Source organism: Scyliorhinus canicula, chromosome 9 (assembly GCF_902713615.1).
Source record: "Scyliorhinus canicula chromosome 9, sScyCan1.1, whole genome shotgun sequence".
NCBI classification, from domain to species: Eukaryota; Metazoa; Chordata; class Chondrichthyes; order Carcharhiniformes; family Scyliorhinidae; genus Scyliorhinus; species Scyliorhinus canicula.
The window spans coordinates 12,205,865-12,224,504 of record NC_052154.1 but is presented as its reverse complement, the minus strand read 5'-3'; the positions used below and the strand labels follow the sequence as shown (position 1 = coordinate 12,224,504).

General features: G+C 47.4%; 1 protein-coding gene across 1 annotated transcript in view; it reads right to left on the bottom strand.

Moving 5' to 3' along the window:
* LOC119971095 (synaptic vesicle membrane protein VAT-1 homolog-like) overlaps nt 1–18,640 on the bottom strand; it is a 168,312-nt gene that overhangs the window by 91,470 nt on the left and 58,202 nt on the right. The window contains exons 5-7 of the mRNA XM_038806247.1: nt 13,679–13,782; nt 13,467–13,522; nt 11,135–11,329 (exon numbers count right to left, since the gene is read on the bottom strand). Coding sequence (XP_038662175.1) covers nt 11,135–11,329; nt 13,467–13,522; nt 13,679–13,782 — 355 coding nt within the window. The remainder of the gene's footprint in view (nt 1–11,134; nt 11,330–13,466; nt 13,523–13,678; nt 13,783–18,640) is intronic.

Below are 18,640 nucleotides of genomic sequence, written 5' to 3'. Positions count from 1 at the left end.
GAGTGTCCAACCATACACACACACACTCCCTTTCACTTGTGCGTGCTCTCTCGCTCACACATGCGCACACTCTCTCTTGCATATACACTCTGGCACGTGCTCTCACACACAAGCACTTTTTCACACACACACACACATACACTCTCACGCACTCTCTCACACATGCACTCTTACACACGCACCTTTCACACATGCACTCTTACACACGCACTCTCTCACGCACACACGCACTCTCTCACACGCACTCTCCCACACACGCACTCACACACATGCACTCTCTCACACACGCACTCTCTCACACACGCACTCTCTCACACACGCACTCTCTCACACACGCACTCTCTCACACACGCACTCTCTCACACACGCACTCTCTCACACGCACTCTCTCACACACGCACTCTCTCACACTCGCACTCTCACACACTCACCCTCTCACACACGCACTCTCACACACACGCACTCTCTCACACACGCACTCTCTCACACACGCACTCTCTCACACACGCACTCTCTCACACACGCACTCTCTCACACACGCACTCTCTCACACACGCACTCTCTCACACACGCACTCTCTCACACACGCACTCTCTCACACACGCACTCTCTCACACACGCACTCTCTCACACATGCACTCTCTCACACACGCACTCTCTCACTCACACCCTCTCTCACTCACATGCACTCTCACACACATGCACTCTCTCGCACACACGCACTCTCTCGCACACACGCACTCTCTCACACACGCATTCTCTCACACATGCACTCTCTCACATATACGGATTCTCCCTCAGACATACAGGGCAGGATTCTGCATATCAGAGACTAGGGAATGGATTCGCCGATTCTGAGGCTATGTCCGGAGAATTTGTCTCGTGTTATGATGAAAACTGAGAGCACAAGTGATCCACGTTGTCGAGAAGTCAGCTCATCGGGAACAGAGCATTGGGGGAGGGCCTTCAGGTGATATCCTGAGGCCATCCCAACGGCGTGCGGCATACTCACCGATGGATAGGGGTGGGGCATTTGAAAACAGGCACTGCCCCCGATTTTGCCATCAAATGTGATTCTCCGCCCAATCGTCAAATGCGATTTCGGCAAGCGGAGAATCCAGCCTTAAGTGTTGATGCCGGGACAGAATCGACGGACCTCTGTGACAGCAAAATTGGCACCGTTCCCGGTGCAATTCATCAACCGCCGCCACGTGGAACATGAGCGATTCCAATGAGAAATGGTGTGGGATACGCTGGAGTGAGGATTCGCATTTGAGGCTGACAAGCTGCAGTCGTATATTAGTACTCCACTCCCCACACACACTCATCCCAGCTAAAAAGGTGGCTCTGATTGTGCTGGCGCACGTCCATCCCATTGATGGGTCAGCTGGCACCAGAGGATACCTAGGGGATGGACCTGGGGGACACCCATACAACCTGTGGCACTAAGTTCACAGTGGACAGTCAGCGGCATGCAGAGCGGCATGGTTGCCTTGCCGGCTGCGGCAATGGTGTTCGGTGCCCGTCCACCCTGATCTCACTGCCCACCTCCTGGCCACCCTCCCGCTGCTCGCCCCAGCCCTGGCAGAAAACCCCGCCCAGTGGCACAACTGTCAGAAGACTACAGCAAAGTTGGACACTTTTCATAAGCCCCCCCCCCCCCTCCCCCGGCCCGCTCAGCAGCCAAAGCGCCTGCTTCCCGGTTTTTGAAATCACAAGTGAGACTCGCCGTCGGTAATTCCTCTCGGTGGGGGCGGAGCATCACAGAAGCCCCGGAGAATACCGGGTCAGGCTAGTTAATGATATGCAGATGGCGATTACTACACATGCAAAGTAAAATGCTTTGACGTCGCTGTTGAGGCACCACAACATGGCATTCTGGCGGGAGCCCGGCATCGGCCACAATTTTGGCTACACGACCGATTCTCTGCCGACCGCCTTTCCTGATTTTGCCATCGCCCAGTGGAGAATCCCGCCCACAGACACTTTCTCTCTTTCACACACACCTGAAGTCCCATGCCTGAATTAGGGTCTCAATTGGTGTGGACTACTGCAGCAGGAAGCTACACTGACCTACCTCAGCTCTACAAATAAAAGGAACGTTTTCAAGCGCACAATCAGCAATGGGAGCGACGTCACCCGAGTGGGTATATTTGGGAATTTGGAGCCGAGTGGGAATTAGGTGCAGAGGGGAAAGAGGTGGGTCTTGCTTTCTCACTTTTTCACCCTTCTGAAAGTGGTCTTGTCCGGTCGCAGGAGTAGAGGAATATTTGGTGAGCATTTCAGCTGCCAGTCGTGGGGGAACAAAAAGACAACCGTCAGGTCATAAGAAACTGGTCAGTGGATTGGCTGGAAAGGGGTTGGTTTAGCACACTGGGCTAAATTGCTGGCTTTTAAAGCAGACCAAGCAGGCCAGCAGCACGGTTCGATTCCCGTACCAGCCTCTCCGGACAGGCGCCGGGATATGGCGACTAGGGGCTTTTCACAGTAACTTCATTGAAGCCTACTCATGACAATAAGCAATTTTAATTTCATTTCAAGTGCTCAGTGTGAGGGGCAGAATGTGAAAATCGTACTTCTGGAATTAGTTAGGCTGTAATATAGTAAAGGGCGACAAGTAGTCCAAAATAAAATAGTTAACATAAGAGATGTAAATGGAAAGCAGCCTGGGGTTCAAAACAGTGCACAATTTGGAGATTATTTTCTAAAATATATAAAAGCACCATAAATAAGTAAACTAATTTAATTAAGTAATTATTTAAAACAGATTAAGGATGGCAGGGCAGGTGATGTGCAGCATGTGGGAGCTCCTGGATATCATTGCAACACAGGGCAAACACATCTGAAGTAAAACATAGGAGCAGGAGTAAACCATTCGGTCCACAGAGCCTACTCCGCTTTGCCGATTTAAAAGCTTCAGCTTCGAGTCATTGTGCTGGAGATAGACCTGCGGACATTGCGACTCAGCAGGGAGGGAGAGTTGCCGAGGCGCTTTGTTTTAGGAGGCAGTCACACCCCTTAGGATAGGCTCTTCCAATTTGGAAAGTGGACTGTGACAGACGTGGTGTGACTGCAGGTGAGGACCCAGAGGGCAGGAGTGCCGCAGTGTCAGCCTCTGCAATTGTCCAACAGATTTGCGGTTCTCTCCGCTTGTTTGAATGAGAGTGTGGGGCTGCAGGGTAGATGAGCTGATTTGACTATGGCACTCTGGTTCAAGAAGTTATTCAAGTGGGGCAGCACGGTGGCACAGTGGGTTAGCACTGCTGCCTCACGGCGCCGAGGTCCCAGGTTTGAATCCCGGCCCTGGGTCACTGTCCGTGTGGAGTCTCCCCGTGTTTGCGTGGGATTCGCCCCCACAACCCAAAGATGCGCAGGCTAGGTGGATTGGCCATGCTAAATTGCCCCTTAATTGGAAAAAAATGAATTGAGTACTCTAAAAAATTTTTTTTAAAGTTATTCAATTGGCGGGAGCAGACAAGAATGTAGTGGTAATAGGGGACAGAATAATGAGGGAGATAGTAGTCTCTGTGGTCAGGATTGAGAGTTCTGAAGGCTGCCCAGTGCCATGGTCTGGGACATCTGCTCAGGGGCTAGAGAGGAATTTGCAGTGGGAGGGGTGGATCCCATTGTTTTGGTTAATGTAGGTACCAATGACAGAGGTAGAATGAGGAACAAGGTTCTCCGGAGAGAGTTTGAGGACCTACATGCTAAATTAAACAACAGAACCTCCATGGTCATAATCTCTGAAATATCATCTGAGCCACATGCAAACTGGCATAGGGTCCATAAAGTTGGAGGGATGAATACAGGGCTCAAAGACTGATGTGGGAGAGGTAGACTTTGGTTTGTGGGGCACTGACATCAGTGCTGGGGAAAGGATGTCTGTAACATCGGGTTGGCCGACAGTTGAATCATGCTGGGGCCAGTGTTCTTGCAAGATGCCTGACTAGGGAAGGAGAGAGGGCCTTAAAATAGAGAGGGGTGGGGGGGGGGGGGGGTCTGGAGAGGGGATGCATAGGCAATACAACAATGCCACTGCTCAGCAGGACAACCATTGAGGCAGCCACAGGATTTCAAAAGATGAGGTTCCAGTGCTTGGATCAGTTGGGTGATCCCCTCCAATACCCTCCAGTCATTGTGGTGGTCTGCTGCTCTCTCTGGAATATGACCCTCCAGATAGGTGTGCTCCTTGAGGATGGTGACGTCTTAGAAGGTGACACCTCCTCAAGGGAGGTGGAAATGGAGGAAGGCGGTAGGTTTTTGATGGCTGGCATAGACAAGATGGGCCAAAGGGTCTCATATGCTTGAGAACTTTATGATAATAAACAGAGAGGTGCGCCTGCTGAATGGCCTCTTGCTACAAGGGTCTAGAAGCGGTCCACCCTACTCTTCTTCACAATCTCCAGCATCAGATTAATGTCAGCATCGATGAAGCGAGGAGCTGCCTTGGCTCTGGGCGCCTGGCCTCTATCTCCCCTGTGACATCCGGCTTCCTTCCAGTGAAGTGCAACATTTTGGTACAATCAGCAAATCTCTCTCTGAAGTCTCCATGTTGGCTGTCCCCAAAGCATGTCTACATGAATCCCAGAGTTCATCTGATCCACCTTGTGATAGCATGGCCCCTTTAAGGGGACGGGCTTGATGGACCATGTGACTGGCTTGGGGCCAATAGTGAAGGGGGCATAAACTCCAGCCAATAGGGTGTTTGTGCAGGACCCTGGGAGCAGGACCCCGGGCAGTGTGATCAGGCCTGTTCTATTGAGTTATGTGCCTGTTAATTACCCACCTTTGCTTTTCATTAATAAACCCCTTGTTAACTACTGGAAACCTCCAGTGCATATCTTGCACTACCACACACCTCCATTCCCACCCCCACTGGCTCTAATGGACAGAAATCTGTCTCCATATCAGTAATGGGCTCAACCCAATGGAAATCTGAACCTTAACCCGCTTCTCATGGGAGGCAGGCTTCTGACCCCAAAACGGAACTGCCTCCTATTTCCCGCCTGCATGGGAAAATCTAGCCCCCAGTAGTTAATTACAAAATCCAATCCTACTGTTATTAGGCCATCCCCAAGGCCATGGGCGGAAAAAAATACAAGCAACGAACTCCCAACCGTTGAACCTTCCCTCAAAGCAAAAGTGAATGCGAAGTGGGAATGGCCATTTTGGACTCCCCCTGGTGGTTTCTCTGAAAATGTCAACAGCAAGACTTAATCGCTCGCCCCAAAATGAAGGAACGTGAAAACACCGACATTCCGATTCTACCACGAAGCTTCCCGTTATTCCCTGTCTTGATGCCTTGAAGCAGCATAAATGTTTATGATTTCCTGGTCAGTCGGCAAGGCAGCTTTAACACGACACACGAGCTTTGTCATTGATTCCCCACAGAGTAAGATCAAACTAAGTCAAGTGGTGGCACTGGCGCAGTCACTGCTGATATTTCTCAGCCGTACCAATCAAATATTTCTATTCTTTTTATTGGACACACCAAGGTGGGACAAGCATATCGGTTAGCCCTCAGAATGGAACAGAAAAATTGCTGATATTTTTGGGCAAACGTGAGTTTTTAATCACCTTTCCCTCATTCAGAAATAAATAAGTCAGCGCGTCATTACTGCCCAGAAGGAGGCCATTCAGCCCCTCGAATATCTGCCAGTTCTCCGTTGAACAACCTAATCAGTCGCATCTCCCTGATCCTGCAAATTAATTTCTCTCAAGTGCCCATCCAATTGTCAAATTATTAATTACCTCTGCTTCCACTACCCCTACAGGCAATAGTTGTAGGTCATTACCACTCTCAATGTAAAAACCTTTTATCTCCTGCCCCAAATCCTAATTCTGTGCCCCGATCCCCCCCTCCCCCCATCCCAATCCTTGTACCATCAGCTAATGGTTACGGCTTTTCTTTGTCTACTTGCCTATCATAATAATAATAATAATCTTTATTGTCACAAGTAGGCTTACATTAACACTGCAGTGAAGTTACTGTGAAAAGCCCCTATCGCCACATTCCGGCGCCTGTACGGGTACACTGGGGGAGAATTCAGAATATCCAGTTCACCTAACAGCACATCTTTCGGGACTTGTAGGAGGAAACCGGAACACCCGGAGGAAACCCATGCAGACACGGGGCGAACGTGCAGATTCCGCACAGACAGTGACCCAAGCCGGGAGTCAAACTTGGGACCCTGGTGCTGTGAAGCAACATTGGTAACCACTGTGCTATTATGCCGCCCCTATCTTATCTAATCTCCTCCACCAAATCTTCTCCCAACCTCCTTTGCTCCAAGAAGAACAAGTCCAACTTCTTCAACCTAAAATCTCTCACCCCTGGAATCATTCACACCTCAGATTTGCTGAAATAACTCATTATTTTCCGTTCAGTGAATGCCCATCAACAAAAAACTGAAACTCGGGGCAGTATTTATCCAGGTCTCACCCATCAGCTGGAGAACCGGGGAGGGCCCGAGGTTCTCCGGAGAGAGTTTGAGGACCTACATGCTAAATTAAACAACAGAACCTCCATGGTCATAATCTCTGAAATATCATCTGAGCCACATGCAAACTGGCATAGGGTCCATAAAGTTGGAGGGATGAATACAGGGCTCAAAGACTGATGTGGGAGTGGTAGACTTTGGTTTGTGGGGCACTGACATCAGTGCTGGGGAAAGGATGTCTGTAACATCGGGTTGGCCGACAGTTGAATCATGCTGGGGCCAGTGTTCTTGCAAGATGCATGACTAGGGAAGGAGAGAGGGCCTTAAAATAGAGAGGGGTGGGGGGGTCTGGAGAGGGGATGCATAGGCAATACAACAATGCCACTGCTCAGCAGGACAACCATTGAGGCAGCCACAGGATTTCAAAAGATGAGGTTCCAGTGCTTGGATCAGTTGGGTGATCCCCTCCAATACCCTCCTGCAAGAGTGTCTCAGTCATTGTGGTGGTCTGCTGCTCTCTCTGGAACATGACCCTCCAGATAGGTGTGCTCCTTGAGGATGGTGACGTCTTAGAAGGTGACACCTCCTCAAGGGAGGTGGAAATGGAGGAAGGCGGTAGGTTTTTGATGGCTGGCATAGACAAGATGGGCCAAAGGGTCTCATATGCTTGAGAACTTTATGATAATGAACAGAGAGGTGCGCCTGCTGAATGGCCTCTTGCTACGAGGGTCTAGAAGCGGTCCACCCTACTCTTCTTCACAATCTCCAGCATCAGATTAATGTCAGCATCGATGAAGCGAGGAGCTGCCTTGGCTCTGGGTGCCTGGCCTCTATCTCCCCTGTGACATCCGGCTTCCTTCCAGTGAAGTGCAACATTTTGGTACAATCAGCAAATCTCTCTCTGAAGTCTCCATGTTGGCTGTCCCCAAAGCATGTCTACATGAGTCCCAGAGTTCATCTGATCCACCTTGTGATAGCATGGCCCCTTTAAGGGGACGGGCTTGATGGACCATGTGACTGGCTTGGGGCCAATAGTGAAGGGGGCATAAACTCCAGCCAATAGGGTGTTTGTGCAGGACCCTGGGAGCAGGACCCCGGGCAGTGTGGACCCTGGAGGCAAAGTGATCAGGCCTGTTCTATTGAGTTATGTGCCTGTTAATTACCCACCTTTGCTTTTCATTAATAAACCCCTGGTTAACTACTGGAAATCTCCAGTGCATATCTTGCACTACCACACACCTCCATTCCCACCCCCACTGGCTCTAATGGACAGAAATCTGTCTCCATATCAGTAATGGGCTCAACCCAATGGAAATCTGAACCTTAACCCGCTTCTCATGGGAGGCAGGCTTCTGACCCCAAAACGGAACTGCCTCCTATTTCCCGCCTGCATGGGAAAATCTAGCCCCCAGTAGTTAATTACAAAATCCAATCCTACTGTTATTAGGCCATCCCCAAGGCCATGGGCGGAAAAAAATACAAGCAACGAACTCCCAACCGTTGAACCTTCCCTCAAAGCAAAAGTGAATGCGAAGTGGGAATGGCCATTTTGGACTCCCCCTGGTGGTTTCTCGGAAAATGTCAACAGCAAGAGTTAATCGTTCGCCCCAAAATGAAGGAACGTGAAAACACCGACATTCCGATTCTACCACGAAGCTTCCCGTTATTCCCTGTCTTGATGCCTTGAAGCAGCATAAATGTTTATAATTTCCTGGTCAGTCGGCAAGGCAGCTTTAACACGACACACGAGCTTTGTCATTGATTCCCCACAGAGTAAGATCAAACTAAGTCAAGTGGTGGCACTGAAGCAGTCACTGCTGATATTTCTCAGCCGTACCAATCAAATATTTCTATTCTTTTTATTGGACACACCAAGGTGGGACAAGCATATCGGTTAGCCCTCAGAATGGAACAGAAAAATTGCTGATATTTTTGGGCAAACGTGAGTTTTTAATCACCTTTCCCTCATTCAGAAATAAATAAGTCACCTCGTCATTACTGCCCAGAAGGAGGCCATTCAGCCCCTCGAATATCTGCCAGTTCTCCGTTGAACAACCTAATCAGTCGCATCCCCCTGATCCTGCAAATTAATTTCTCTCAAGTGCCCATCCAATTGTCAAATTATTAATTACCTCTGCTTCCACTACCCCTACAGGCAATAGTTGTAGGTCATTACCACTCTCAATGTAAAAACCTTTTATCTCCTGCCCCAGATCCTAATTCTGTGCCCCGATCCCGCCCCTCCCCCCATCCCAATCCTTGTACCATCAGCTAATGGTTACGGCTTTTCTTTGTCTACTTGCCTATCATAATAATAATAATAATCTTTATTGTCACAAGTAGGCTTACATTAACACTGCAGTGAAGTTACTGTGAAAAGCCCCTATCGCCACATTCCGCCGCCTGTTCGGGTACACTGGGGGAGAATTCAGAATATCCAGTTCACCTAACAGCACATCTTTCGGGACTTGTGGGTGGAAACCGGAGCACCCGGAGGAAACCCACGCAGACACGGGGAGAACGTGCAGATTCCGCACAGACAGTGACCCAAGCCGGGAATCGAACTTGGGACCCTGGTGCTGTGAAGCAACATTGGTAACCACTGTGCTATTATGCCGCCCCTATCTTATCTAATCTCCTCCACCAAATCTTCTCCCAACCTCCTTTGCTCCAAGAAGAACAAGTCCAACTTCTTCAACCTAAAATCTCTCACCCCTGGAATCATTCACACCTCAGATTTGCTGAAATAACTCATTATTTTCCATTCAGTGAATGCCCATCAACAAAAAACTGAAACTCGGGGCAGTATTTATCCAGGTCTCACCCATCAGCTGGAGAACCCCCCCCCCCCCCCTCCCCCCTCCCACTTTGCTTCCTTTGGTGAAGGTCCGCCATATGTGACCAGCGACAGGCCTTCCCCAGGATAAAGGAAATTCCAACTCCTGAAAGCTACCTGCTACTGCATCTTGTGCTACTCAATAGCAGCAGATCTTCCTTGGGATCAAGGGCCCTGTGGGGCACAAGTCCTGCCCGGTGGTCTGCAGCCTCATCAGAGGCCCGTAGCTTTACTGTACTCAGCAGCGCCACAGGGAAGGTGGTGGCTGCTCCTGGAACTGCACCCACCTGAGGCTTCAGGTCAAGGGGAGAGTGAGGCACAGGTGAGCGAGGGTGGGAGCAGGGGTGGCGGTCATGAGTGAGAGGGCAGCACAAGCAGGGCGTGGCTCCCATGGGGCCCAGTCAATGAACGAGGGACCCATCTTGTGTTCCCTACCCCCTCCTCCTCCTGATTTGTCCACAAACAAAAATGCCAGGATTTGCTTGTCATAAACAAGTTAGATTCCTGTGATATATCTACCGTATTGACCACAATGGAAACACCAAGCAAATGCCACTGATTGAAAAAAACATAAGTAACGTTTAACTCATGTTTTTTTCATGTTAGAACGTTTTACAAAATGTAGCTGTAAAGGGAAACATCTAACATAGATACAGAGATACATGAAAGATAGGAGCAGGAGGAGGCCTTTTCGCCTTTCAAGCCTGCTCCGCCATTCATCACAATCATGGCTGATCATCCAACTCAATCGTCTAATTCTGCTTTCTCTCCCTAGCCTTTGATCCTATTCTTGCCAAAGTTTATTGTCTTTAACTCATCAGGTCAAATGCAAGAGTAACGCATTTCAAACCCTGATAGGAAGTTACACTACAGGCAAAAAGGTCGCTGATTGGCCATTGCGCAAGAGTTGTTGTGATCATATTAGATTTGGCATTCTTGCATTTGCGCAGATGAGTGCAAGGCAACGAGATTTAGCAGCATGTCTCTCTTTTCAGCACTATTCACATTCTGTACGACCAATGCACTGCAGGCTATAGAACATCTAATGAGCCAGAAAAAATAACCTCACTTCAACTCACTGACACATCCGCAGTACTGAAAGCCAGTCTTCAGGAGGTGAGGTTGAATCCTCAGGGAGAAGCACAAAAGCTGACTGACTCCCAGAATTAAACATGTCAGCGCACATCACGAACCAACATGAACCTCATCCCCATAGTCCCTGGTTAGTTCTTTACCTTGCATTAAAAAAAATAAATGTGATAATCCGGTACAGTTTAAACAGTATAACTGAAAATGGGTTTAACACCGAAAAAAAGCTTTTTTTCAACCACCATCTGGAAGTAACCAGATTTTCGATCACTGAAGATTCCCTTGAAAAGCACTCTGAACTATGATCAGCGTGCCAGTCAGTTTCTTCGCCAATCAAACATTTCTTAACATACAAAGACTTTTAAAACATAGCTCTCAGAGACAAAAAGTGTTTGCTTCAAAGAGCTGCCTCAAACAAATGAAATCAGTGTGAACTTGGCGTGCTCTGTATCATGACTGCCGATTACTGTCAGTTTCATGAGCAGATTTGGTTTCCAGTCGGTGTGATGTTTTTGAACCAATGTTAAATATCGGATGGGTAAAATCGATTTTAGTTCAACCTAATTCGCGTTTAAGATTTTGCCGACCTTTACGTCGGGTACGGTCTACCGCAGGCAACTGCGCTGGCTCGCAAAAACTCTGGGCCAAGCTGTCGGACTCAATGTGACGATACTGAGTTTACTACCAGTTCATAGCTCTGTACGCAGGACTGGGTCTGGCCGTTTCACAATGCTAACGCCCGATCGAAACAGAACTTGGGTATCCTTACCTCCTCCAGGGCCCATAATGAATCAACCAAGGGCTTGATCTTCTTCTGCTTGTACAGCGATATAAGCTTGTCCATCACGACTTTCACCTGGGCGGCTCCGCCTTGTTTGAACAAGAGGTTGAGCAGTGAAAATCCAGCAATGACTTTGTTCTCTTCGTAGAGTTTTATGGGGTTCACCTTCTCGACTTGCCACCACTGTAAAAAGGGGGAAAAATGCTGGTTGTCATCAAAGTGACTTTGAAACCATCCTTCCACTGACCAACTTACACCTGATTATCTTGAGTGATAAGGAGGACGCGTACTATGACTTAATGACTACAAGTACAAAATGGTTACGATCTGATGAGTCACAAGCACAACAGGGCTTTGAGTTAATGGCTTACAAGTACAACATGGGCAACGATTTAATGATTCGGCTAAAAGAAAATGAAGCAACAGTTTTTTTTATGGCATCATGCATTATTTTGAAGATCGCTTAGATTTGAAAATTATTGCGAAGTGAATTGGGCAACAGAAAGTGTGGGTTTATCATGGGGCAGTGTGTCAGGGTGAGTACATGCGCCGTAGGAAGTAAAGTCAGCCTTGAGTCTGCTATGTTCAAGCACTAAGTTACACACTTATTGCACGGAAATAGACCATTTGGCCCAACAACTCACTGTTGGTACTTATCCCCAGACAACCCTCCTCTCGTTCTCTTTTATCTCACTTCAAGCATAGCCTTTATTTCTTTCTCCCTAACAAGCTTACACATCTTCCCCTAAAATGAATCTACGCTATTTGTGTCAGCTAAACGGATGATCGTATCTTAATACGTTACATATATGCAGCCCATACGTTACATAATATGTAGCCCACACTCACTTCCTGTATACAAAGCCTCACTTCCTGTTGTCCCATTTTTGACGCACTTTTTGTGCCAACTTTTTTCCAAATATATTATGGAAACTGCCTGTTCTACTTCCTGCCTTTACAAATTGATTCATGTTTTTCAACTTAACTGTAAATGGTTTAGTAAAATCAAGGAAAATATGCAAAAATATGACAGGATGCATGGCTTTAAAATGAAGTTGTCTGTACATCCTATTATACCCATACTCTAGCCTACATGTCCGAGAGATCGTGCACTTGGTCTCAACAAGTGAACATATATAAGTAAATAAATACAAGGCAATACAGTACGTGAATATTGCTGAAAAGAGGTTAAATTTAGAAGAAGATGGGGGAAATTGCACTAGCTGTATTCCTCATTAGGGCAGCTAACACAGAGATGATGGGCCGAGTAGCCTCCTCCTGTGTTGTAACAGTTGTGTGACATTGCCAAAGTTTTTCATCTTGCACTCATCAGAACAAAAGCATGAATACAAAATTTCAAACAATCACAACAATGTATACAACTAGGACAGGGTGCCGATTGATTGGCAAGTCAGCTCTGATGGACCGAGGTGCTGAAATGGAGGAAGCAAAAGGAAACTATTGGTTCTCCCAAGCTCCCAAGGTAATGCAAAAAAAGGCTCAATGTTCGAACATCATCCTTTGGTTAGCAGACAGCAGGTGTCTGATTATGAATGCATGTCCCTTCTCGCAAGCACACATGCGCCACATTATGAGCTCAACAAATTAACTTAAATTGATTGTTAGTGTCGCTATTAGCGCACTGGGAGTTTTTCAACAAGTGCCGCCTAATCACTGAATTACATCTCTAACAGTAGATGTTTTGGTTTGGATTTTGCGGGTTGGGCATGGTCACTACCCTATCTATTAAGAGCAAACGTGAGGAACATAACAGAATAGACCCGTTGGGCCAAATGGCCTGTTTTTGTGCTGTCAAACTCTGTGTAATCTTCAGAATATAGGGGCTGCAAGTTATTTTTAAATAAAATTATAATCGTATTTATTTTTGTGGTTCAGGAAGGCCAGCATTACAAAAAATATAAGACATTGTCAAAGCTTCAATTTTCTTACTGTAATATGGTTAAAACTTTCAGGGTTCACTGTCTGGAAGTTGATAACTGGGGAACACCAGGTGTCCCTGGAGAGGAGGAACTCCCCAATATCTTCCAGCAGTTTTACGATTAAAGGTCGAGGAGCTTTTCTAGGTCTTTTGGTGCGGGCAGCAATCTTTGATTCAAGCAATTCACCTGCTGGAAGTTAAATGTTATGTTTCACAGCACGGGTGAATCAGAAAATCTTAAAGAGGTGAGTCAGGAATTTGTAGCTCGACTATCAAAAAAAATACAATGGCACAAATCACAACACAGAACATATACTCATGGTACCACCGAAAGCTAATATACAACTGGCTATTGATTATTAATTTTTTTGTTTTACTTACTGATTTGGCAAAGCTGAAGAAGCTTTTTGTTTCTCCGGTAACCATGTTTGAAGAGCCTAGAAGTTGGTGAATACATGGTTGTAATGCTTGCACGACACGAATATTCTTTCACATTAATTCAATGACACATACCACTTATTATTTAACTTTTGAGCTTCTCAAACATGCTCAGTCTCTTTTAAGTGTTCGCCGGGTGTGAAACCCGCACTTACCGTACAGGATGTAGGTTCCGAGCGGTTTCAAGAGGCCAAGGCCCTTGCCGGTATTTTCACCGCACAGGCAATCCAGGACAATGTCGACTCCATCAGGGGAGATCCTGCAGTGGAACCAAGAATGGACCTTACTACAGAGCCTATCTATGGACATCGAATTACACTGGGTTTACTGCACAGTAACAGGCCATTTGCACCAATAGCAGTGTTTTATGCTCCATACAATCCTCCTCCTGCTCTATTTCATCCAACCCTATCATCATAGCCTCCTACCACACAGTAGCACAGTGGTTAGCACTGCTGCTTCACAGCGCCAGGGACCCGGGCTCGATTACCAGCTTGAGTCACTGTCTGCGCGGAGTCTTCACGTTCCCCATATTTGCGTGGGTTTTCTCCGGGTGCTCCGGTTTCCACTCAACTCCTGAAAGACGTGCTGTTAGGTGAATTAGATATTCTGAATTCTCCCTCCGTGTACCCGAACAGCCGCCGGAATGTGTCGACTAGGGGATTATCACAGTAACTTCATTGCAGTGTTATGTAAGACTACTTGTGACACTAATAAAGATGATTATTACTAATTTCTCCCTTGTGTTTTTTTTAATTCATTTTTTAGGGGATGTGGGCTTCGCTGGCTAGGCCATTTGTTGCCCATCCCTAATTGCCCTTGAGAAGCTGTTGATGAGCTGCCTTCTTGAACCACTGAAGTCCCTGAGGTGTAGGTACACCCCCCAGTGCTGTCTCCAAGTCAGTGTATCAATAATCTTTACAATACCACAATGGAACAGCTGCCAAAGGAAATAGTCACAGACCCATTACTTGAAATCTTCAAGACCCATCTTTTGGTCATAGCCATTCATTATCAGGGCCACCATCTCGTTAGGCCATGCTTGGTTTAGCCAGCACTAACTATATAATTGTTGATGGAATATGGATGTTAGTATGCGACACTGCCACAACTAAAGCAGAAAGAGAAGTCTCTGCTTTTACCCTATCAAACACCTTCAAACCCCTTCAAGGTTTTAAGTAGCCGACTCCTCTTTTCTAAGAACCCTCGGCTGGTCAGTCTTACCCGGGAGTTAGAATTTTTCAGTTCACTCGTGTTGAATATAATTATGACCTGGTCAGTTTTTGACTCCGTCGTTTGGACATCTGTGCCGTTCAAAGTAGACACCTGTTTCCCAACTTACTTTTACATCTCACAAGGTGCGGCTTTTTATCTTGCCGCCATTTAGGTTTGCCACTTGATTTTCCCCAGCAGCGAGCCATTAATATCTCATGCCCACATGCCTATCTGCTCACCCCACTCCCACTTTGGGCATGGTTGTGGAAGCCGCTTTGGCACTTTCAAAAGGGAGCGGAGGATATTCGTGGAAAAGAACAGACACAACACAAGGTTATGGAAAAATAGCAGGACAGTGGAGGTAATTGAAATGTTTGTACAGAGAGCTAACAAGTGCATGATGGGCTGGTAGATTCTGAGAGGTTGTTTTCCCCTGGCTAGGGCGTCTAGAACCAGGAGGCCATGGTCCCTGAGTGAGAGGTTGGCGATTTAGGATTGAGAAGGAATGGGCTGCGGGATTCCCCGTGGGCGGGATCCTCCGCTTCTCCGGCAGCGCACCCACACCAGCGGCTATCCCGATGGCATGGGGTGGCCACAACAGGAAACTCCATTGGCCAGCCGAGGGAACGGAGAATCCCGCTGCTGGCGGGAGCGCGCTGCGCCGGGTAACGGGGTTGGCGGAACGGAAAATCCCGCCCGGGGTCTTTGGAGTCCTCCACACCAAAAAGCTATACTCTCCTGATGAGTCCGTTCAAGACCAAGACCACTAGCTGTTTGGAAACTCAGAGAATCAAGTCCAATGAGGATAAGCATAAAGGTAGGATTGAGGTAGAAGAGCAACCATTGAATAGCAGAGCAGGTTCAAGATGCCAAATGGCCCATCTTGCTCCTATTTCTTATGTCCTTATGCGAGGCAGCTGGGCAATAAATGAACATAAACAGTTGGACGTGATGCCACGTCAGCAAAATATTTCCAGATTCTGAATTCTCCCACTGAGGTAGAAAAGGGTTCAGTTGTTCTGGTAAAAATTACAAAGGTAGAGCAAATAGACTGATCTGGACAAGTGCCGGGAGAGCAAACGGGCTACTGGGCATTTTTATAATGCCTAGTTCTTCCTGAACAAAGCATTTGGAGCTCTGGGTGGAATTGAATGTGGGTAACGGAGTTTTGTCCGCGGGCTACAGGGTGGGAGAGAACCTCGCATCACCTACTGTCAGGAAGGTCAAACTGGGCAGCAGTGCCCAGAAGGAACAAACAGTCCAACGGGGAATGGGAATTTTGATCAGAACTGTTTTTTCCTTCTGGGTGGACCTTCGCCGGGATTAGGGGCTGGAGGAATCCACCCCCCCCCCCCCCCCCGCTCCACCAAGAGCTGCTTGTCAGTCAGAGGCAGGCAGCTGTACACTGATTGGCAATGCCACTGGGGGAGGCGGTATCTGCCGTCGGAAATGCGTCCGCCTGGGGCCCAGGACTACCGAGGTAGCCATGTAGGCCAGAACAGGTCAGCAGCAAGGCCAGGGGCTGACGCTCAGCAGCAGCCCCCTCTTCCTGATGCTGTGTACCTCGATCGGTCACTGATTGCCTGATAATGACAGATGCCACCAGAAGGCCTGTTTTTGGGCCTGTTAAATCAGGTGATGATTTGAGGCATTAATTTCCCACTTAAGGGCCTCAATTGATGAGTCACTTAGTTCAAGGATAATTAGAAATGGCCACCAAACACTGGCCTTGGAGCGATGACCACATTCCATGAAAAGCAACCATGAGGCCTTTTTTTCTTTAAAGTGTTTGTCCTTCGTATTAGTATAAACTATTTCAAAAGACTTTTGGGTTGTGAGACTGGCTCAAAAGACTGACTTTATTGACCTTCCCTAGTTGTTCTAAGAAGGTGGTAGGAACATTCTCTGCTCGCTGCAACACATTATCATCACACTCTCCTCATGTGATTTTGTTAACAATATTGTACCCTCGAAATCATTGTAAGCAATGCTGTGGACCTGCTCATAAAGTATAAAAAATCTTGCAAACGCAGCAATTTCCTGCAAGAATAAGTTATTTTCAGTGACATTTCTTCAACTAGACTTTTCAAGCAGGCATTTTTTTTAAGCTACTGTGATTCTATCAATATTGCTAATCTCTGAGTTGTTTTTTTTATTCATTTACGGGATGTGGGCGTTGCTGGTTAGGCCAGCATTTATTGCCCATTCTGAGTTGCCCTTCAGAAGGTGGTGGTGAGTTGCCTTCTTGGACTGCTACAGTCCTTGAGGTGTCGGTACACCCACTGTGCTGTTAGGGATGGAGTTCCAGGATTTTGTCCCAGCGACAGTGAAGGAACGGCGATATATTTCCAAGTCAGGGTGGTGAGTATCTTGGAGGGGAGCCTTCGGGTGGTGGGGTTCCCAGGTATCTGCTGCCCTTGTCTTTCTACGTGGTGGTGGCTGTGGGTTTGGAAGGTGTTGTCTAAGGAACCTTGGTGAGTTCCTGCAATGCATCTTGTGGATGGTGCACACGGCCGCCACTGTTCATGGGTGGTGGAGGGTTTGAATGTTTGTGGGAAGGGGAGCAATCAAGCGGGCTGCTTTGTCCTGGATGGTGTCAAGCGTCTTGAGTGTTGTTGGAGCTGCACTCACCCAGACAGGTGGAGAGTATTCCATTACACTCCTGACTTGTGCCTTGCAGATGGTGGATGGTGGCCTAACCAGAGTTATCTTGACTTTGGTCTTTAAAATAAATGGTACTGTTGCCAAGTTACCTCTCTCCAAGGAACATTAAAACAGGGTTAGGCCATTCAGCTCCTCAAACCTGTTCCACCATTCAATAGGGTCAAAGCTGCTCTGCATCACACGATGGCTCCATATCCTGGACCACTGGAGGAACTGATAGTGAGAGGCAACAGGGAGGAAAGAAGTGAGGGGGAAAGCCAGAAAGGATTGGGTAAGAGGATGAGAAAAGAATCAAATCAGTTCTGTGGAGGATGAAAAGGATAGGAAGGTGAAGGATGCGAAAGGAGTTTGAGGGGACATGGGTGGAAGGAGAGCAGGATGGATGGGACATAAAGTTGAGGCAGGTAAAGGCTGGGGATGAAATAGGGAGGGATAGGTGATGGAGCAAATCAGACAGGGTTTGGAGAAAGGAAGGCACTTGGGTAAGTGAAGGAAAGGTGAGTGGTTGGAAAAGATAACAGATCAAAGCAGGATTGGGGGGGGGGGGGAGTGGAAGGAGAGGGAAGGCAAGAGCTGAGTGAAGATAACTTTGCTATGGAAGAAAGATTGACAAGATTTTGTGACATAGTGGGTAACATACCCTCCCTTGAGGCAGAGGCTCCAGGTTCTAGTCCCAGGACTTGAGGGCCAAGGAAGGCACATTCCTAATCTGCCAAACAGCTTTACTCTCAGCCATTCCTTGTCTTTTCCCCATACCCCTGCACATTGTTTCTATTCATGTAATCATCTAACACCCTGTTGAGTGTTTTGATTGAGCCTGCCTCCACCACACTTCCAGGTAGTGCTTTCCAGCCTCCAACCACTCATCATATTTTCTTCTAAGGCAAATAATTTTAATACTGTGCCATCTCATTCTTGATCTTTATCTACTCTGCCCAGACCCCCAATGATTTTGAACATCTCTATCAAATTTCCTTTTCGGCTTCTTCTCTTCAAACAGAACAGTCCCAACCTCTCCAATCTAGCCTCATAACTGAAGTTTCTCATCCCTGGAACCATTCTTGTCAACCTCTTCTGCACTTTCTCCAATGCGTTCACATATTTCTACAGAGTGTACACGATACGACAGCTGAGATTTAACTAACGTCTTGAATATGTCCGGTATAACTCCTTGCTCTTGTGCTCGGTGCCCTATTTACAAAACCCAAGATACCATATGCTTTATTGACTTCTCTCTC